The 22876-nt window shown below is 37.6% G+C and overlaps 1 protein-coding gene across 2 annotated transcripts in view; it reads left to right on the forward strand.

The window, feature by feature from the left end:
• Positions 1–285: 285 nt before the first annotated feature.
• LOC121038948 (NKG2-A/NKG2-B type II integral membrane protein-like) overlaps positions 286–22876 on the forward strand; it is a 111566-nt gene continuing 88975 nt past the window's right edge. The window contains exons 1-4 of one of the 2 annotated variants that reach the window (XM_040488936.1): positions 286–461; positions 1006–1157; positions 16106–16209; positions 16443–16631. In XM_040488936.1, coding sequence (XP_040344870.1) covers positions 377–461; positions 1006–1157; positions 16106–16209; positions 16443–16563 — 462 coding nt within the window. In that variant the 5' untranslated portion in view covers positions 286–376 and the 3' untranslated portion in view covers positions 16564–16631. Of the gene's footprint in view, positions 462–1005; positions 1158–16105; positions 16210–16442; positions 16632–22876 lie in introns of those variants that run through there. The other variant, XM_040488935.1, reaches the window with a different exon arrangement.

Here is a 22876-nt window from a genome sequence, read left to right on the forward strand (position 1 = left end):
TCCTCGACATAGTGTGTAAATACTTTGAATTTATTATCTCATTTTAACGCATTTTTAATGCATGCTCTAAGTGTGGAATGATTATTTAGAGGTTATCTAAAGTAGAAATAACAGAATACATTTAGGGAGAATTAAACATATAATTGGATTTAATAACTCGAAGGCAAGTCATAGAAGAGACCTTATGGTGAAATACTCATTAATTCTTGAGATTGCTTAAACCAAATATTGTAAGAGATGGTGAGGTTTGGTTCTTTAATCTTTTGAAGTATTTCCTCCCTCATGTTCATTACTTCATTAAATTTGTCTGGTAAAATAGCACACCCAATTTTAAAGTAGGAAACTCAAATTATTATGATTTATTTCATTGAATATTATGTTTTTTGAGAATTGCTTTAATGTTCTAGCTACTGAAGGACCAGAACAGAACAAAACATCCCTGGAAACAAGGATCCACAAAGGTACAACACCCCTTGCAAAGTTCTGATATTAGTTTCGTGTCTATTTTAGCTCTATCTTCAACTAGGCAAAGAGGATAATAGATTCTTTTGGGAAAAGTGAATTAGGAAATCGCCTAATGAACTTTCAGAAATAATGATTATAGGAGAGTATTACTTCTCAGGCAACAACACTAAGAAATACTCATTTAAAATTACTGTACCTGTTGTTAACAATTGCCTCACGTTCCCTCCTCCTATAACATGATAAAAGATAAATCATTCCATAAAGGTGGTTTTGTTCACTGACTCTCAGGACATGTAGAGATGGACATTTCTGTGTTTGCTTTATATGGGCACATAAATTAGGGGATGAAAGCCTGACTCTTCTCTCAGTGTGTGTGTGTGTGTGTGTGTGTGTGTGTGTGTGTGTTTTGCTTTAATTTTACCAGCTTGTGAGGGTCTACGAATATGTTATGTACACGTATGTGTATCCATATACAGTATGTAAATTTTCATTTTGTAATAGTCAAAGCTTTTTGGATAATATCTCATAATCTCTCTCCAGCGTGTCTCTGTTGTCATTGTCTCAAAGAGTGGGTTACGTATTCCAACAACTGCTATTACATTAGCACTGAGGAAAAATCATGGAACGAGAGTTTGACGTCTTGTGCTTCTAAGAACTCTAACCTGCTCTACTATGATGATGAAGAGGATGAGGTAAGTTTTCAAGATGTTTCCAGATTCTGTTAAAAGCTTGTGAGTTAATATTATGCTTGTAGAGTTCATCCATAGTTACATATGTATTTATAGTTTACATATTTTAAAGTCTAATATTCCATGGTTTGACTCTATGACACATTATTTACATTTTTATACTTTTAATGTACATTTGATAATTTCTAGGTCTTACTTTTCATAGAAACCTGTGTTTCTAGAAATGCTCTTTTTCCTGAAATAGACTTTACATTTAATTTTACAACACATCAAGGAAACTAGGCATACGATTGTGCAAATTGATTACAAAATAGAATCACACAGTTACAAATTACATCATGAGACAGAAGTTTAGAGCCTTTATCAGGCCTGCCCATTTTCATTTTATGAAATATCTCTGTTTATTTGGAGCTTTATATCAATGGAATCATTCAATGTGCATTTTTCTGTGTGTCTTCCTTCTCTCCCAGATACTATCTGTAATGTGTCTATATAAACACATATGTCTATAGTTTGTGAAATTTCACTGCTGTCTTATATGAATATGACATTTTAAAAACCACTCTCGGAAATTTAGTTTTTTTTAATATGTGGATATTATGAATAAAATTTTATGAAAATTCTTTTCTATGTCTTCCTCAACATATCATAATCAGTTATTATATATCTACATATATATATAACTACATAACATATATAACTACATAATATATATAATATACATGTTATAACTATGTAATATAAATATGGTTTTCATAATAAAATAATGATGTATAAGTGTAAAATGATTGCATTTATGTATAATTATACTACACTTCCCTGTAAGCATTAGTAGGAAATTGCACATAGATATGTGTATATTTCACTATACTAAATTATCCCTATATTTTTCTATTTTATGGTGTAAAATATGTTGTACCAAATAGGCCTTTGATCCAAAGCTCAGCAGTCTCAGAAAAATGAATTAAAAGTTCTGATGGTTAGAAACAGTACCATTTTCCTGGGTTGTAAATCTCAAGGCTATTCTCTTTTGTGAGAATGAGAAGTGTTGGGTTGTGTCTCTTGCCCACTTCTCCAGGATGGTGTCTTCTTTTCACTTCTTAGAAGTCTTTGTCATATTTCAGATATGATCTCTTTTTTGAGCTTTTAAGATGCAAATACCTGCATCTGCATTTTCACTCTCATACTGGAGTCTTTAATGATCAGAATTTTTATTTATTTATTTATTTATTTATTTATTTATTTTAAATATAATTTATTGACAAATTGGCTTACATCCAACACCCAATGCTCATCCCAGCAAGTGCCCTCCTCAATGCCCACCACCCATTTTCCTCTATCCCCCACCCCACTATCCACCCTTAGTTTGTTCTCTGTATTTAAGAGTGTCTTGTGGGTTGCCTCCTTCCCTCTCTGTTTGTAACTATTTTTTTCCCCTTCCCTTACACCACGGTCTATTCTTAAGTTTCTCAACATCCACATATGAGTGAAAACATGCTATCTGTCCTTCTCTGACTGACTTATTTCACTCAGCATTGTACCTTAAGCCGTATATTTTCTTTGGTCAATTTTCTTTTCTTTTCTTTTTCCCCACCTCCTTCTTCATTTTCCTTTCTCTCTCTCTGGAATGAATAGAATTTTAATGTTACCATGGTCCTACTTAGCATTTTGTGTGTTACAATGATTATTACGGACCTATTTGAGGAGTTAGCGAAAGTTCACGAATATAATTTCCTCTATTATATTCCTGCATTTACCTTTTTCTTTATTTACTTATGTTTTAACTTTTAATTATGGTTTATTATCCAAATAGAATTTATTTTTTGTGATGCTATATTTCTTATGCTGAGATAAAAGTGAAGGTTATCTTTTTCTACATCATTACCTCTGTGATGGAGCATCATTTATAGCAAAATAGGTCTTTTCTTCATCAATAATTTTATATACATAAAGTTATATATGTATACATATTCTCTAATCTACTTTATATAAATAATATAGATATTATATATCTTTATATAGAGAAGTATATATTCATAGATCACGGTCTATACAGTCCATCACAACCCACAGCAGTTTGAGTAAAATGTAGAGATTTACTTGCCTTTATGACCCCTTACCATGTCCCAATTATACTCTAAGTGTTCTATTTCTCCACTTACTTTGAGAATCACATGGAATTTATAATTTTGCTTCAACCGATAATTTTGCTTCAAATATCAAACAATTTCAAAAACACAGGAGGTGAAGGAAAATCCATTAACCTAGTAAGAATTTTATTCTTAGTTTTCTTCTCTCTTTCTTCCTTACGATCCAAAATGCCTTCTTTTACCATTTATTCCCTTTAGGAGTTCTTTCAGAGGGGTCTGGTGGTGATACATTTTCTTAGTTTTCCTTTATCAGACAAAGTCTTGATTAGGATGCCTATTGATATTTTTGGTGGATAGTCAATGGTTTTTTATTAGAATCACCCAATTAGTGTCTAAAACTTTTCTGCCTTTCTAGAATGCCTTTTATCTGTCATTTTGACCAGAGAGAAAAAATATTTTGGAGACTTGGGTGTGTACCTGTTGGTGTCTGTGGTTTGCTAGGCTCTCTGACACCAGTCTATGTGAGGTAGAGGGAAATTCCGGGGAGCTCACCACCATGTCATTCCTTGGGTCTCCAGGGCTGGGATCTGTCATCTTTCTCGTTATCTTTCTGACTCTATGTTGTCTTAGGAATAATACCCAGGGATTGTAGCTGTATTGGTGGGAGGAATAGGGAAAAGTCTATCCAGTCTATCTTTCCAGAACAGAAAGTCTGGTCTGGGGTGGTTTTCATTTGAATGCTCCTAAGACTAATGGTGTTGAGCATCTTTTCCTGTACTCATTGGCCATGTCCACATGGTGTTTGGTGAAGTATCTATAGAAATATTTTGGTAATATTTTTACTTTGTTTCTTTGTATTTTGAGAACTCTTTACGTACCCTGGCGGCAAGCCTTTTATTAGATGTATGATGTGTACATGTTTCTTCACAAGTTTATGACTTTCTTTTCTCTTCAAAGAGCAGACATTATCTTGATGAACTACACTTCATCAAGTTCGTCTTTTATGGATTGTGTTCTTGGTATTTTGTGTAAAATATCTCTGCCCAACTGTAGGTCATGGACTTTTTATAATACTTCTTGAAAGATTTTGTTTTCTGGGCGCCTGGGTGGCTCAGTCAGTTAAGCGTCCGACTTCAGTTCAGGTCACGATCTCGCGGTCCGGGAGTTCGAGCCCCGTGTCAGGCTCTGGGCTGATGGCTCAGAGCCCGGGGCCTGCTTCCGATTCTGTGTCTCCTTCTCTCTCTGCCCCTCCCCCGTTCATGCTCCCCCGTTCAAAAATAAATAAACATTAAAAAAAATTTTTTTTCGAAAGATTTTGTTTTCAATTATGTGTGATCAATTTTGAGCATTTTAATATAGTATAAAGTATATAATTATTAATAGTATTTAATACTCCATTGTTTCCACAGCCTTTATTGAAAAGACTATACTATTCCAATGAATGTGCATTTTTTGGAAATCTGAATTTCGTATTGTGTGGGTACAAATTTTGCACTTTCTCATGTGTTTAATTAGTGTCCTTATGTTTTTTTTAATGTTAGTTTCATAATTTAAATACTTTCTTGGGGGCCACTGGGTGGCTCAGTCATTTGGGCGTCCAACATTGGCTCAGGTCATGATCTCGCGGTTCATGGGTTTGACCCCCGCATCAGGCTCTGTGCTGACTGCTAGAGCCTGGAGGTTGCATTGGATTCTGTGTCTCCCTCTCTCTGCTCCTCCTCCACTAACTCTCTCTCTCTCTCTCTTTCTCTCTGTCTCTCACACTCACACACAAATAAATAAAGCTTAATTTTTTTTAAAAAAGACCTTCCTTTTTATTTTAAATGTTTATGTATTTGTTTTGAGACAGTGAGAATGCAAATGGTGGGAGGGGAACAGAGCCCTCCTTGGGGCTCCATCTCAGGAACCATCCGATCATGACCTAGGCAGGAGCACAACTGACTGATCTACCCAGTTGCCCCCTAAATTGTCCTTTGGTAAACGGTGAGTTTATACAAGTTCATTTTCAGAGTTATTTTATCTATTCAGGATCTTCCTGGATGTTTCCTATTCATTTGTGTCTTTCTAAAGTTTTTTAAAAATGTTTACATTTATTTATTTATTTTGTGTGAGAGGGAAGTGGACAGGAGAGGGACAGAGAGAGGGAAAGGAAGAGAGAGAAACTTCCAAGCAGGTTCCCGCTGTCAACACAGAGCCCAATGCAGGGCTGCAACTCACAAATTGAGATCATGACCTGAGCCAAAATCAAGAGTTGGATGCTCAACCAATGGAACCACCCAGGTGCCCCTTTCTAAAGGCTTTTTAAAAGTGGGAATAAATATTAGTTTTTTCAGGTGCCTTCTTCATCAGAGGAATCACATTTAAATATATTTGCGTTTCTTCATAATATTCTTCTCTGATAGTTTTTATTGTGGTATAATGTACATACAGATGGATCACAGCTATACATGCCAATAGACGGGCTGAGTTTTCAGTGTGACCATTGCATGGAATGAGAAAATGAATATTACCAGCATTGCAAAATGTCACTAACAAGTTCTTTTCTGCATTTTAAAAACGGTTTATATACATGGAATCATACGGTATGCATATTGTATTTTTGGCATTTTCAGGTGAAGGTAAACTTGTGTGATTCATCCCTATAGCTGCACCGGTTGTAAATTGTCCACATCTCTTTGTTGTTCTGTTGTCGGATTCTACTACAATGTATTCACTGATTCTATTGCTGACGTTCTTGGATATTTGGGTATTGATCCATTTGGGGCTTCTTTGATTTATTCTACTACACATCTTTTACAGTCAGGTTTTAGCTAAACGTATGTGTATCATTTCTTCCTTCTATAACCTTAAGTGGCCCTTCTCTTCTTGCTTCTTGAGAGGGAAGCAACTTAGACCATGCATTTATAATGTTCTTCCTTTGTAGCGTAATTGACGAAGGTCAAAATTGTCTCTACCCGACTTCAGTTTCATCCTAACAGTTATGATGTATTCTCAGTTTATTATCAACCAGTACAAGGTAATTTCTGTCATCCGGCACAAGATATTTTCAAAGATTTCATCTTTGAAAGGTAAATTTTTCAGAAGTCTATCACTTTCCACGTGTTCCTGGATTTCTTTCCATTGTTTCTTCTCTTTGATTTCTTTGTCTTCAGAGAAAATACTTTGAATATTTCCATCCTCAAAATTTTTGATCCTTATCGATGACCTGGAACTCTTCCTATGTACGTCAGTTACGTCAAGCTAGTTCCTAGTATTTTGACAGTCTTCCTTAGTCTTCCTGATTTTGTGAATAGCTGGTCTTACTGAAGGAAAAGGTTTCAGTCTTCAACTAAACTCATTGAATTGTCTATTTATCCTTCTAATTCTGTCATTTCTAGTCCATGTGTTTAAGGATTCTGTTGTTAGGTGAATAATGTTATGTTTATAATTGTTTTATCTTCCTCATATTGACAGCCTTAACATTTTGAAATGTTTCTTTTAATTTCTACCAATATTTCTTGCTTTAACACTTACTTTGTCATTAGAATATTGGCTTTGTTATTGGCCATTTCCGATTACTCCTTGTAGGGTCTATTTTTTTGGTATCCTTTTATTTTCTCCAATTTTGCCTTTGAATCTACCATGTGTCCATTACAGGGAGCATATAGATGGATGCTACTCTTTTATTCAGGATGACACTTTCTATTTTATAATTGGAATATTTATTTAATTCACATGAATGCAATTACTGGGATAGTTGGATTTAAGTATACCATTCGCTATTTACTCTATATTTATGTCTTGTTTTCTTTTTCCATTTGCATGATATCGTTTGTATTAAACATATATTAGAGTTCCATTTTAATTCCTCTATTGATGTCTTAGCTATATTCTTAAGCTTTTTCCTTAGTAGGAGTGGTAGGTATTACATATCTTTTGCTTGTTTTTATGGAGATGAAATTGACGTCTAACCTTGTATACATTTAAGGTCTACAATGTGTTCCTTTGATAAGTTTATGTATTGCCATATGACTACTGTGGCCATGTTAGGTAACACCTTTGTCATGTCACATGTTTATCATTCTTTGTGTGTGTTGAGGACAGCTAAGAATTAGTCTCAGCAACTTCAAAGTTTATAAAACAGTAATGTTGTCTGTAATCACTACATTGTATATTAGACCTCCAGCAATTGTTATCTGCTAGTTATAATTTTGTATTCTTTAAGAAATTTTTTTAATGTTTATTTTTTGAGAGAGAGAGACAGACAGACATGAGTGCGTGAGGGTCAGAGAGAGAGAGACACACACACAGAATGTGAAGAAAGCTCCAGGCTCTGAGCAGTCAGCACAGAACCCGACATGAGACTCAAACTCAGAAACCGTGAGATCATGACCTGAGCCAAAGTTGGGTGCTTAATTGACTAAGCCACCCAGGAGCCCCGTTAATTTGTATTCTTAAATATCTTCCGAAACCCCCCAACCCCCAACTCCTGATAAACACATTCTACTCTTTGTTTTTACCAGTTCAGTTTTTTAGATTTCCTATGTAAGGGAATACAATATTTGTCTCTCTCTGTCTTATTTTTGTCACTCAACATAATGCCTTCAAGGCCCTTCCATTTGCCCACAAATGGCAAGATTTTCTTCTGTTACCTGCTTAAATAATATTTCAGTGTTTGCGTGTGTATGTGTGTGTATATGGGTATGTACGTGTATATATATCACACTTTCTTTAATTATATGTCAGTTGGCAGATACTTAGGTTCCTTTCATTTCTCGGCTATTGGGAATAATGTTGCAATGAGCATGGGTGTGCAGATAGACCTTTGAGGAGCTGATCAGTGCCTTTATTTATTTTGAAAAATGTTTAATGTTTATTTATTTTTGAGAGGAGTGGGAGGGTCAGAGAGACAGGGAGACACAGAATCCAAAGCACATTCCAGGCTTGGAGCTTCAGCACAGAGCCCAATAGGGGACTTGAACCCACAAAGAAGATTATAACCAAAGCCAAAGTCGAACACTCAACCTTAGGAGCCACCCAGGTGCCCCACTGATCAGTTCCTTTAAATACGTATGTAAAAGTGACATTACTGAAAAACTGCCATACTATTTTCCTTTGTGGCAGCACCAGTTTACATTTCCCCCAAAGGATTTCATTTTCTTCACATCCTCACCACATTAATTCTCTCTTATCTTTTGGAAAGAGCCTCTTACAGCTGTGAGGTGATATCTCATTGTGGTTTCGATTTGTATTACCCTGATCAGTGATTTTGAGCACCTTTCATGTACCTATTGGCCATTTGCATGTCTTCAGAAAAATGTATACTGAGGCCCTTGGCCCATTTTTATATTAGATTTCTTTCTTTGCTTTTATTTCATTGTTTGTGTTCTTTATATACATGTGATATTAGCCCCTTCTCTGATATTGGATTCCAGATATTTTCTTCTCTTCTGTCCATGATCTCTCAATTATTTGATTCTTTCCTTTGCTGGGCAGAAGGTTTTTCATTTAAAGCAGTCCTGCTTTTTTTATTTTAGTTTTTGTTGCCTGTGATTTTGAGGGCTTATCCCTGAGTTCATTACCTAACCATTACCTAAGTCAAGGATCTTTTCCCTTTTGTCTCTCCCGGTGATTTTATATTTTTTATATGTTTTATGTGACCAATTTTTGTCTCTTAGTTTCAGCTTAATGAATGCCCTTTAACATTTGCATAGGGCAGGTCTAATTTCTTCTGACACCTGACTTTAACCACCACAGGCCTCATTCTGCTGCTTTCCCCTGACTGCAATATGGGGCAAGTGTCGATACATTGACACACCGCCCTCTAGGATGCTGGGAAAGTCTTTATCTTTTCTTCATTTCTAAATGACAGATTTACTGATTAAGTTATTTTTGGTTGACTATTTGTTTCCCTTTGACCACTTTCAAAATGTCATCCCGCTTTCTTCTGTCATTCTATGGGAAGAAGATCTTGTGAGATGTTCCTTTTTGGTGTCTGGCATGGCATGCTGACCTCAGAGCCCTCAAAGCACTTTTGAAGCTGTTGCCCAAGACCAGGCACCACATGGAACTACCATAACAACTGGGTCTTGGTACATAAGTTCACTTGTTGTGGCTGTGGCACTAGGGAGGTGACATGTGTAGATATTCCATGGCAACTATACCTGGGTCTCAGGGGCTCACTGTTGTAACGCTGACTGGCACAGGAATATAGCAGTCACACAGGCCCTGGATGACAAGGTACAGTGGTGGCTTGGAGCCAGTGGTCAGCATGTGGTAGCAACATATAGTGGGGAGGGTGAGTCAAAGGTTCAAGTCTGTCCCAAGTGGCAGTCACTAGAGAGCAGCAGAATGATCCATTCATGGTTTGTTAAAGCCATGTATCAGGACCCAGGGATCTGGACACAGACCTCTAGCCACATGGCCTCGAATGACAGCTTAAGTGGTCATGTGGAAACTGAAAGTGTCTTGGGATGCAGCAGTATAGTAGCAGCAATGAAGTGTCTGAGCCCTACAGTGGGACCGAAGAGATGGGGCTCAAGGCAGTGGTGACTTGGCCTACCAATGCTGGGTCAGAGCCTTGAGCTACCATAGGCAGAGAAAAGTCTTCGGGTGTTAGCTATGGCAGTCCAGAGTCAAGGCCTGGGAGGTTTTGGTGTTGGAGCATCCTCTACAATGAAGACACAGGGTCATAAAATGGAACATGGTGAGTGGGGCTCAGGGCAGCAACATATGCACCACTAGTTGCAGCTAAGGCCCATATTAAGACGTTGGGGTCAGGAAACAGCCCCAGTAGTGTGAGACAAAGCCCCAACTAGGACAGGAGTGGGCAAAAATCAGAGGCAGCTCTAGTCTCCTACAGACGAGGAGCTATGGCAACCAATCCCTAAGAGAAGAGCCCCTCAAGGCAACCCTCACTGTTGCAACAGCTCCAGCCCCTGAGAATAGGTGTAGAGGGGGCACTCTGGGCTGGTGCATGAAGTGGGATCAGCATTGGTGAGGCGCCTCTGCTGCAAAAGCTGAACACATGCACATAGTTGAAGCTTGCTGGGTTCTCCTGCTCCCCTTCTCTCCATGAGGTGACTCTCCCAGAGGGCATTCCTCCAGGAGCCAAGTGGCTCTCAGCTGGAGGGTTGGGTGATGCAGGCAAAATGCTTCCTTTACTTTCCACAGGACCATCCTGGATTTTTGATCAGCACCTAGTGCCAAAAATGATTTGCACCTGATTTGATTTGATTAGCACCTGATTTTTGCGACTTCTTTGTTGTCTAGAGCTTTCCCTGAGCCGTGTTTAGCTTGAAGTTGTTGGTTTATTGTTCCGATTGATTTTGTGGGCAGATGAGCATTACGGCCTCCTCGGTCTCCTTCTTGCTGATGGCCCTCTTTATACATGTATCATTAACTGATTGTCATCTACATCACATTAATCCTGACTAATTTCCAACAAAATATATTAAATTAACACTAACATAGCTCCGTTCCCACCACGTGTTACGGGTATGCTTCAACTTTCCAAAAAGTTTCATGACATCACTTTGCTTTTGTGAAAGAACGACATCAGTACCAGTTTTTGCTGAAGAGGAGAAATCTGAAGGGGACTTTTGTTTTTAGGAGAAAAGGCGAAAAGTGGAAATTGTGCTCAGTACTGGTTTTACTGTTAGTGTCAGCTCACACCCCAAGCGGCAAGATTCGTCCTGTCAAGTTCATTTCTCAGAAACTATATACTCTGTATATCAGTATCAAGCAAAAGTTTGAACTGTATTTTTGAGTGTCTGTGCTTCATCTCAATTTATTTTGTGCATCCACTCACAAGATGTGTTTTGAGGTGTCAGAAAAGCCTAAGGGAGGGTATCTTTTGTGATTTGGGTTTTTGGGCGCTGGTTATTTTTTGCATCGGGGAAAGCTCAACAATCTTCCCATGTGAATTAATGATACTTGCTTTTTCAATTTATACCACCTCGGCTTAGGAAAGGTTTCATAAGGAACAACCTACTTTCAGAGAGAATGAGAAACATGTACTTCTAACAGTGCTGTCCTGAAGAAAGCTAGCCCTGGTTTCTGAACACAAATGGTTCACATCTTTACCTTCTCTGCTTTCATGATTTCATATTGGGTCCCTGAAATGAAGCATTTGTGGAGACTCCACCACAAAAAGGAACAAATGCTAAAAACTATAAGGTTTATGCTATAGATCCCACCATACAGTGACTGCTATAATTATGGCCTCAAATATCTTATCTTTTAAAGCTACTCAGAAAGGAAAATACACACAGAGATTGTAAATTTTACCGACATGTATCATTCCTGCTGATCTCTATTCTTTCTTGTGGATATGCATTACCATCTAGTGTCATTTACTTGCAGCTTAAAGGACATTGTTGAAAAGCAGGTGTCCTAAGTAGAAACCCTGTTTGGTTTTGTGTTTGATGTGTGGTCTTTGTGTATCTTCTTCTGTGAAAGACTGTTTTGCTGAATTTATAATTCTTGTTTGACGGGTGTTGTTTTTTTGTTTTTTTTTTTTTTTCCTGTGTGTGTGCAGGGAGTGGGTTTGCTTTGTTTTTTTTTGTTTTTTTGTTTTTTTTTCAGTATTTTTCTGGTGAAAACTCCTCTTTTAATCACATTCCTATTTTCCTAAATATAATGAGTTGTTTTTCCCTTGCTTTTTGTCAAGATCTCTTCTTTCTGTTTGTTTGCCTTTCATTTTATTTTTCAGCTGTTGCAAAATAAAAGCCCACATAACATAAAATCTACCGCATTACCCATGTTCAAAAAATCGACTACTTTCTTAGAGCGGTTTTAGGTTCGTAGCAAAACTCAGACATAGCACCGATATATGCTGTATTCCCCTACTGTCTATGTGTCAATGCACAAGCAGTTCATGGACTCTCTCATTTGCAAAAGCCCTCAGTGGGGTGGTCTAGGTTTACTCTTGATGTTGTGCATTTTAGGAGTTTGGAGACGTATAGAATGACATGTATCAACCATTATGGAGTTATACAGAAGAGTTTCACTTCCTTCAAAATCCTCTGTGCTCCCCCTATCCATCCTTCCTTCCCCCTAAACCCTGTCAACCACTGATGTATTTGCTGTCTGTATAATTTTGCTTTTTCGAAATTGTCATATAGTGGGAATCTTACACTATCTCGCATCTTACACTTGCCTTAACTAGATGATGCACCTTACCAATTTAAGCACACAGGTTAGGAGTGCTATCACATTGTTGCCCAAAAGGTATCTAGAACTTTCTGCTTGTAAAACTGGAACTCAACTCACTGAACAATAATTCCCCTTTTCCCCTTTCCCCTCAACCCTGAGCAATCACTCTTCTACTTGCTCTATCACTTTTACTACTTTGGATACTTCATATAAGTGGAATCATACAGTTTTATTTTTACTTCGTATGTATGACTGGCTTATTTCACTTAGCATAATGTCCTGGAGTCTCATCCATATTGTAGTAGGTCGTAGGATTTCCTTCCTTTTTCTGGCTGAATAATATTACAGTGTTATGTGTATACTACGCTTTCTTTCTCCATTCATCCATCAGTGGACATTTGGGCTGCTTCTATCACGTGGCTGTTATGAATAATGCTGCACTGAGCATGGGTGTGCACCTATCATCGAGATCTTGCTTTCAATTCTTTTAGTTTCCTCCATGTGGGATTGCTGAGCCATGTGGTAATTGCATTTTTAATTTCTTGAAGAAGCTCCATACACTTCTTCATAACGGTTGACCGATTTACATTCCCAGCAACAGTGTGTGAGTCTCCTCCTTTTCAACCTCCACACTGAAACATTTTTTAAAAATATGTATTTATTTATTTGAGAGAGGGAGAGACAGAGAGAGAGAGAGAGAGAGAGAGCGTGCACAGGAGGTGTAAAGGGAGGGAGGGAGAGAGTAAATGAAGCCAGCTTTGTGCCATCAACACAGAGCCCAATGTGGGGCTCATATCCAAAAACTGTGAGACAATGACGTGAGCCAAAACCAAGAGTCAGATCTTAACCAGCTGAGCCACCCAGTCGTCCCGACACATTTTTTTTTTATAGCATCCATCCTAGTGAGTATGAGGAGACAACTCATGGTGATTTGATTTGCATTTCTTTGATCATTAGTGATATTGAGCATCTTTCCATATGATTTTTCACCATTTGTATGTTTCCTTGGAAATATGCCTATTTAATTTCTTTTCCCATTTTTGCTTTGTGTTTTCAGTGATTGTTGTTGTCGTTAGTGACTTGTAGATTCCTTATATATTTTAGATATGATTCCCTTCTTTGATATATGATTTGCAAGTGTTTTTTCCACTCTGTCTTTTCACTGTTGATCATTCCCTTTAATGCACAGTAACGTTTTAGGTTGATATCGCCCATTTGTCTACAATGGACTTTTCCTTTGTGCTCTGTGGTTTTGGTGGCATAGCCAAGAAATCGTTGCCAAATACAATGTTGTTTATATTCCCCCATTTTTTCTCTGAGGAAGTTTATAGGTTTACAACTTATATTTATGTCTTTAGTCCATTTTGAGTTAATTTTAGTGTGTGGTGTAAATGTAAACATCCAGCCTCATTCTTCTGCATGTGAGTAGTCAGTTTCCAAACACCCTTTTTGAATGATTCTGTCTTTCCCTAGTGAATGGTCCTGGTACCTTTATCAAAACTGATTAGACTGATTATACATGGTTTGTGTCTGGATATTTTTAAGGGATTGTTTCCATGGGGGGTTTAGGGTCTGTCTCTTTCTGTTCCTTCATCTTGCTGCTTGTATCCCGTTCCAGTCGGAACTAGTGTGCTGGGCAGGGGTATGGATTCTGTGGTAGATAATGCGGCATAAGGCTGATGGAGATGGAAGACGTGTCACCCATCCCTGATTTTCACACTGACTTAAGTGACTTCACAATCCACTCTCTTCCCTCAAGTGTATTTCTTCGTCTGTATTTGCCAGTGTTCTTAGGTCATTTCATTATGATGTCATGAGACATGGATTTGTACGTGTTCATTCTGTTAGCAGTTTGCTAAGTTTCTGGTGTCTATAAATATTTTAAATGATATTAGTAAGTTGTTCATTCATTGCACTTTATGATCGTTGTCCTGTTTTTTTCTGCCTCTGCTGTTCTCATATACTACTTAGACCTATGCTGGCTTTCCTGATACTGTTTTGAAAGTCTCTGAATTCTGTAAATTCTTCTCTTTTTTCTGTCTCATCCAAAGATATAAATAAATTTTGTTACTCCTCCAATTTCATCAGTTCTTTTCTATTGCATCCCAGATTTTCTGTAGAGGAAATTCAGTGAATTTTCCATTTCAGGTATGTATTTGTTCACTCAGATTCTCTGTGGTTTCTTCATATACTTTTATTTCTCTGTTGATCTTTCCTACTTGCTATATTTCTGCCATCACATGTTCATGCAATTATTTCAACTAAGTTTTCTGTGTAGTTTACATATATTTATAAATATGACTTTTAAATACTTTTTTTGTAGTATGTACAATATATATGAGTTTTAAATACTTTTTTTTTGTAATATGTACAACAACTTATCCCAGTAGAAGTTTCTATTGACCTATGCTTTCCCTTTGTTGGAAGACATTTTCCAATTTCTCATCATATTTTTTAACTTTTAGATAGACACTTTTTAAAATATCATTTAAGAAACACGCATTATTTAATTTTTCCTAGATTTATTATTTTTAATTTTTTTCTTATGTTTTATTTATTTTTGAGACAGAGTGTGTGTGTGTGTGTGTGTGTGTGTGTGTGAGCAGGGGAAGGACAGAGAGAGAGGGAGACACAGAATCTGAATCAGGTTTCAGGTTTTGAGCTGTCAGCACAGAGCCCCACGCGGGGCTTAAACTCACCAACTGGGAGATCATGACCCGAGCCGAAGCTGGATGCTTCACCAACAAGCCACCCAACACCCCTAGATTTACTATTTTTTTGTGTGCAAAAACTTTATGGCAGAATCTTATCCACTAAAGTCCCCCTGCTGATAGTTTTGTTCAATTTTTCCCAATTCTTATTGCTTACTTTATGACCATGTGACTTTGTAGCTTTGATGTTAATTACTAGTTTTTTTTTTTAGAAAGGATGTGTTCAAACACTGCAGGTCAGTAGGCTTCCACCTTCCACAATGTGAGGTCTGCACACGTGTGCCTGAGTGTGGGAGGGGACTGTTCATAACTTTACTACCAATTCTCTGACCTCCTGTGCTCTTACATTCTCCTGGGTTCCTCTTAGTCTCCTCTCCATCTGCGCATATTTTCTCCATCAGCTAAGAGTGTTAGAGAGCCAATGTCAACTCTTCCATTATATTCTCACATCCAGTATCTTTGCATTGTATTTATGGGGCTCACAGTGCTTGACACAAACACCGCAAGCTCTGACCAGGACAAGAATGGGTTTTCTTCATCATTACCGAGCAAAATCAGCACTTGGAGCTGAAACATCAATGGGTACCTGTCCCCATCCTCAGTGCTGATCAGGTCTCCCAGCACCCTTGCTCTTTGCAGCTTCTCCCAGTTGTAACAGCTTCAGTCTTCTTATCACTGAGCCAGGGGTGGGCAGGTGGGGAGGCACGGGAGCATCCTAGGCGAGAAGATGACAAATGTGCTTCTGACTTGAATCTCCAGGATTTTTTCCAATGTACATATTTCATAAGTTATTAACCTGTGATCCATTTTCTAAACTCTGAAATTGTTTTCATGGTCAGTTTGTCCTCTTCACTTAGTCCTACTAAGATAATTTTATACTTTAGTGTCCAGTGCATAACGTTATAATTTGAAAGCTTCTATAAAGGAAGAAAAGATGAACTTTTATTTGCTTTTACAGAATTAATTGAGTATAAGAACTTGTATTTGACTTCTAATGAAATTTATTTTCTCATAGTTTTTGTCGAAATTACTCTCTTATACTATATGGATTAGAGGCTCCCAGAAAAGCCATCATAGTTCATCTGTGCAGCCAAAAGCCTTAACATTTTCTTCCAAAGTGTAAGTTTCTTGACAACTTTGTATTTTATGCCTTAAAGGATTAATCTTTGAAAGAAACAGAGCAATATGTGTAGAATCAGATAAACAGAGTTGTTGATGTTTTTCCATAGAAGAATAGTATGGGAAATATTCAGATTGAGGTATATAACTATTAGTCAAGTTAATGGTTTATTCAACAAAATACCCCGGTATATATTGTTAAGATTAATGAGGTATAATTCTTTCTATTTCAGGTTGTCAGTATCTTCAGAGAGTGACAAGAAATGCCCATATTTCCCTTTTTATTTAAAAAAAATTAGTTTTGCACCCTGCTTTAGAATGAGACTGTATGTTTGTAAGCACCAGGCATGTTAGTTGCTTCATTTTGGCATAATGCTATTTCATCATTTATAAAGAATACATCTCTCATTACTTTAAAAGCCATACAAGTACTGATGCATAGGGGCACTTGTACCCCAATGTTTATAGCAGCACTCTCAACAATAGCCAAATTATGGAAAGAGCCTAAATGTCCATCAACTGATGAATGGATAAAGAAATTGTGGTTTATATACACAATGGAATACTATGTGGCAATGAGAAAAAATGAAATATGGCCTTTTGTAGCAACGTGGATGGAACTGGAGAGTGTGATGCTAAGTGAAATAAGCCATGCAGAGAAAGACAGATACCATATGGTTTCACTCTTATGTGGATCCTGAGAAACTTAACAGAAACCCATGGGGGAGGGGAAGAAAAAAAAAAAAAAAAGAGGTTAGAGTGGGAGAGAGCCAAAGCATAAGAGACTGTTGAGAACTGAGAACAAACTAAGGGTTGATGGGGGGTGGGAGGGAGGAGAGGGTGGGTGATGGGTATTGAGGAGGGCACCTTTTGGGATGAGCACTGGGTGTTGTATGGAAACCAATTTGACAATAAATTTCATATATTAAAAAAAAATTTTTAAAAGCCATACAATCATTTTCTCTGCATATTTTTAAGAGATGGTTTTTAGTGTAATTTTAGGTTCACAACAAGATTAAGAGGAAGGTACAGAGATTTCCTATATTGTCCCTGTCTGCACACATCCATGGACTCTCCCATTATCACCATCACTCACTAGAAGGTTTCATTTCTTACCAAGGATGAGTCTGCATTGGGACACCTGGGTGGCACAGTCGGTTAAGTGTCCAACTTCGTCTCAGGTCATGATCTCACGGTTTGTGTGTTCGAGCCCTGCGTTAGGTTCTGTGCTGACAGCTTGGAACCTGGAGCCTGCTGCAGATTCTGTGTCTCCCTCTCTCTCTGCCCCCTCCTCCAATCAGGCTCTGTCTCTCTCTCTCTGTCTCCAAAATAAATAAAAATAAAAAAAATGTTAAAGGATGAATCCACATCAATGCATATATATCACCCAAAGTCCAAAGTGTACTTGAGACTTCGCCATTGGTGTCACAGAACTGTTTCTCCAATTTAATTATATTAATGTAAAAAAATATACTCAGGTATATATTACTCATTTCTTAAGCTTTTGCTGTTTAGTAAAACAAATTATATATAAGTTAGATATCATAATATTATTGTAAAATTCTGAATGAAGTGAGTAATTCCACTTACATTTCCTACTTAATTGATTTCTCCTAGCCCTTAAAAGTCCTCAAATGAGGATTGAGCAACCAGGGTGACAAAGGTATGAGTCAGAATTAAGGCAGGAGACAGAAACAAGGGGAAGTTGAGGTAAACAATTACTATCTGCTTGGAAGGGAAAGTCTACGAAGAGGAAAGCCTACTAAAATAAAGAAAATTACAAAGAATATCATAGAATTAAAGGACGGATCACTGAAGCCAGGTCTACTCTCTGAAGATGGGATTCAGATGCCATTGAAGACGATGTGGCTACACACAGCTTCACGGCTGACATGCTCACTGAAATGGCCTGGGACAGAGGAGCTCCACACTCCACGGCCTGAACCTGGTGAGGAAGGATCTCAGGCTGTGACCGGCAAACAGGAACAACTCCCTGTTAGAGCATCAAGAGAAAAGACCAGAAGACAGGAAACTGACAGATTGGCTCTAAGAACTTGCTGGAGGACGAATACACAGGACTTCTTGCAAGCGTGCACCTGGCAACAAAGCCATAGTGGCCAAAGGAGAGAAAATATCATGAAACCAGGAAGAAGAGCCCTTTCTGCTGCACTGTCTCTCCATTGTCTCTTACCGACAAAAGTCAATTTTATGCGAGATGACCAGAGAGAAAATGGATAGGATCTTACACCGTTATCTGAGAAAAGAGCACTGAGGGTGGATTTGGAGCTGAGAGTACTAAATGAATGGCCCCTCGGGATTATCATAGAACAACCACAGAGTTGGTGTATAAGAGCCATTCAGATCGGCCCCACTTCCTCCGAGAATGGAACCAAAGTGTACTCTCCCAATCTGTCTTGGTGCCACACGATCAAAGGTTACACTCATTTCAAGGTAGAAATTGGTTTCTAATTGGATAATAACCAGTGTCTTATATGTTATTTTCTTCACCTGGGTTCAGATATTTTGGAAGATATTTAGTTTTTTTAATGTTTTTATGCACACACTTCTCACAGTCTTTACAACAATGCAAAAAATAAAATAAAATAAAATGCTAAATAATGGAGAAAACAAAAAATTAAAATCGACAGATATTTGCATGGGTCCAACAGCTAGTTATTGCCAGAATTCAAGATAAACTTGAGTAAGTTGATAATGACTCAGAGGTGTTTCCAGCCCAAATCAATTACAAGAAGGAGAGAGTTTAAACTCGATAATTACTTGCAAAAGAAATTCATATTTCATATATACTTTTGTTTGTGGAGATAGACATATTCTTTATTTTCTCTGTACATAATCCTTATGCTCTTCTAGAAAAATTATATGAACATCCAATATGAATAATTGTTAATGGTAGCTGTAACTAATTACTAAAGTCGTGTTTCATACAACCCAAGATTACAATGACATTGAAAATTAAGCATTTATTTTTCTTTCACCTGTTTGTGGTTGGGCTATGATAGGGTTGATTGAAGCTGGGCGTGCATGCACTTGACTGCAGACTACATACAGATTCAGCTCAGATCTCTTTATAGATTTCATTCTTAGAGGACCAAGCTACATGGCATATGATCTTTTATACCAGAGGTAACAGCTAGCAGAAATGGGTTTCTTATTGCCCGGTCTCTGAATTCATAAGATATCACATTCCCACTCACATTATATTGTGAAAACAAGTGATCACATCCTTACATTATATTGTGAAAACAAATCACATGGGCCAACTTCTCATGGTTGTCTGTAGAGTATACTCTTTTCAAAGTGGTCTGAGGGAAGAAATGTAGATTCACTGAAAATAACCTAATCTAACATTGTAGCCATAGGGATTTTTTTTTATTACATTTCATGAGATAGATAAGCTTGTAAAAGAAAATTACTGGGAAATAGATTTAAAATTTAGTACTCTCTTCCCTTCCCATCTGGATTTTTTGCTTCTGTGCCCAAAATCCTTGTAAAGCAGTTTTGTACAGTGCCAAACATGGGGGTTTAGATGCTTTCACCATGGTCCTTGATCAAATAAGGTATAAGCAGAATGAAATAAAGTCTAAGGACATTGGCAGTGAAACTGGTCACTTTATGTAATTTCTAAGTGCACACTCTTAGCCCTGGGGCTCAGTTACAGAACTGCTCTGGCTCAGGTTCCTCTGAAGGAAAATATGATAAAAAGAGGATCTTATTCATAGTTACTTGAAGATTATTTGAACAGTACTTCTTGGCCCATAAGTATTCACTCTCTCTCAGGTATTTCGGCTTAAGATCTTGATGCTTTTGTGCCATCACCTGTGTTGTGATAATCTGAATTATAACACTTTCATAGGCTGTTCTGAGGAACAAATAATAATAAATAATATAATGCCTACAGATCCTTAAAATAAAGCCCAAGCACATGAAGGTCTTGCTGTCTGTGATCTCTTCATATTTTGCTTTTCCCAATGTTCAATAAAGGCCATTTTCCAATAAAACCAAAGCCATATAATTGTCTTCTTCTTTCCAGCCAGTGAAAGAGCCAGGCATCAGAAATGTAATTTGACAACAATTTTGATCATATACATTAAAGAAATTTGCACTTAAAAAAGGTGAGAAATTCAATACACATCATGTATGTGCACTAGAGTAATTTTTTTCCGTCTATATGTTTCCTGTTCTGAAATCAAGTTGGAATTACTGTTGTTTCCCTTATTAGTCAAGAACCCCAGTCTCCTCACAAAGTGTGTTATCTGGGCATATGCAAAGACTGTCTCTTTTGGAATTGAAGAATTTGAAAGGGATTGTTAAACTGTGACATGATAACCTGTTTGATTCCTAGATTCAGGGATCCTTCAGGGTCCAAGCGGAAGAAGGGACCTAAATGTCCTTTCCCTTCCAGTGTCGGAGTATCCCATCCACACATATGCATCTATTACCACTAAGAATGGAGAAATTTAAGAGATGCTGCTAAATACATTCTAATGTAGAACACCTCCCAATTTTCTTCCAAAGCATGTTTTACATGTCTAAATACATACATAAAACAGTGCCTAAATTATTACCTGTACCCCTAAGAAACCATGGGAATTATTGTTGAGCTTGGGTTATGGGATCCACAAAAACTACTGGCGATATATAAATATGGAACATTATTAAGGAGCTGCTAATCAAGAATAGATTGAGAATAGAAAGAGTCACAGAGAAGTCAGGGATTTAGGATCAAATTGGTAATTTTCTCTGTGTCTACTTTTGTGAGAATATCCATAGGTATCGAACATAATGGACTCGTTATTTTGGATTCCAGAATTAAATTACCCATTTAGTAATAAATTCAGAGGAAGATGTTGCCCTTTTATTTATTTTTTATTTTTTTTCAACGTTTTTATTTATTTTTGGGACAGAGAGAGACAGAGCATGAACGGGGGAGGGGCAGAGAGAGAGGGAGACACAGAATCGGAAACAGGCTCCAGGCTCCGAGCCATCAGCCCAGAGCCTGACGCGGGGCTCGAACTCACGGACCGCGAGATCGTGACCTGGCTGAAGTCGGACGCTTAACCGACTGCGCCACCCAGGCGCCCCAGATGGTGCCCTTTTAAAAGCGACTTTTATTGGAACAGAGCAGACAATGTATTCTTTGCAGGCAGCCATTGCCAAGGAGAATGCAGGAAGGACTGAGCTGTGTATCCGTAATCTCTTGTACCAAAGGTACTACTAATCTGAAAATTCTGTTTTCTGGTAATTAATGCATGTAGTTGGAGAGAAAACTCGAGGGACACCTGGGTGGCTCAGTCGGTTTAGTGTCTGACACTTGATTTTGGCTCAGTTCACTATCTCATGGATCATGATATCGAGTAGCTCGTCAGGCTCTGCGCTGACAGCACAGGGCCTGCTTGGGATTCTCTCTCTCTTCCTTTCTCTCTCTCCCTCGCCCTCTGCCTCTCCCCCCACCAGCATAAATATATTCATTTAAAAAAAATAATCCTTGAAAACAAATTCACTTTGCCATCATATTTCAAACATATTTTCACTTTTTTTGACTTCCAATTCATCCATCTCTCTTAGGTCACTTGGTTTGCCATTATTAGAAATAGTTAAACATATACCTTTATAGCAAAAAGTAAATTCTAACTACCCATATTATTTTGAGTAATTTTGAGTGTGTTGTCTTTTATACTTCTAGGCATAGACCTTCATTAGTGATAAATGCCAAAAACGGGTACCCACATTGCTACATGTAACAAAGAACATTATCAATTATGTAATGAAAAGCATAAGTGTGTACAAATACAGGAATAATAGATATAAGACATTCAACTTCAGAAGACATTAGTGAATTTTATATTCTTTGGCATCATTAATGAATGTTTTGTTCGAATCCTACCTATACATAGAAAGAAAGAGTGAAGCAAAATGAGGAGATAGAAGACTATGTTCCAAATTCCAGAATAAGATAAAATCTCAGAAAAAGATTGAAATAACATGGAGATAAGCAACGTACCTGATAACCAGTTCAAAGGAAGGATCATAAACATGTTCACCAAACCCAAGAAAAGGGTAGATGAACACAGTGAGAACTTCAACAAAGAAATGGAAAATAGAAAAAAGAACCAATCAGACTTGAAGAGTACAATGATGGAAGTTTAAAAATACACTAGAATGAATCTATAACAGATTAGGTGATGCAGAAAAGATCATCTACCTGGAAGACAAGGTAGTAGAAATCATGCAAACAGAACAACAACAAAGAATTAATTCTATTTTATTTTATTTTTATTTACTTTTATTGTTTAGAGAGAAAAAGAATGCATGAATAGGCAGAGGGACAGGTCAGAGAGAGAGAGAGAGAGAGAGGAAGAGAATCTGAAGCAGGTTCCATGCTCAGTGCAGAGCCAGATGTGGGGCTCGATCCCTTGACACTGGGATCATGACCTGAGCTCAAATCACGAGTTAGAGTCTCAACTGACTGAGCTACCCCAGTGCCTCAATTCTACAAAACTTTTAAAGTGAGTTAATACATCTTCAACTTAAATTAGTCAAAACTGATGACAGTGGAAAGTTTCCAAATCCATTCCATATGGACAGCATTACCCTGAAATCAAAACCAAACAAGGACACAACACACACACACACACACACACACACA

This window comes from Herpailurus yagouaroundi, unplaced genomic scaffold (assembly GCF_014898765.1).
Source record: "Herpailurus yagouaroundi ecotype Mexico unplaced genomic scaffold, PumYag 166, whole genome shotgun sequence".
Taxonomy (NCBI): Eukaryota; Metazoa; Chordata; class Mammalia; order Carnivora; family Felidae; genus Herpailurus; species Herpailurus yagouaroundi.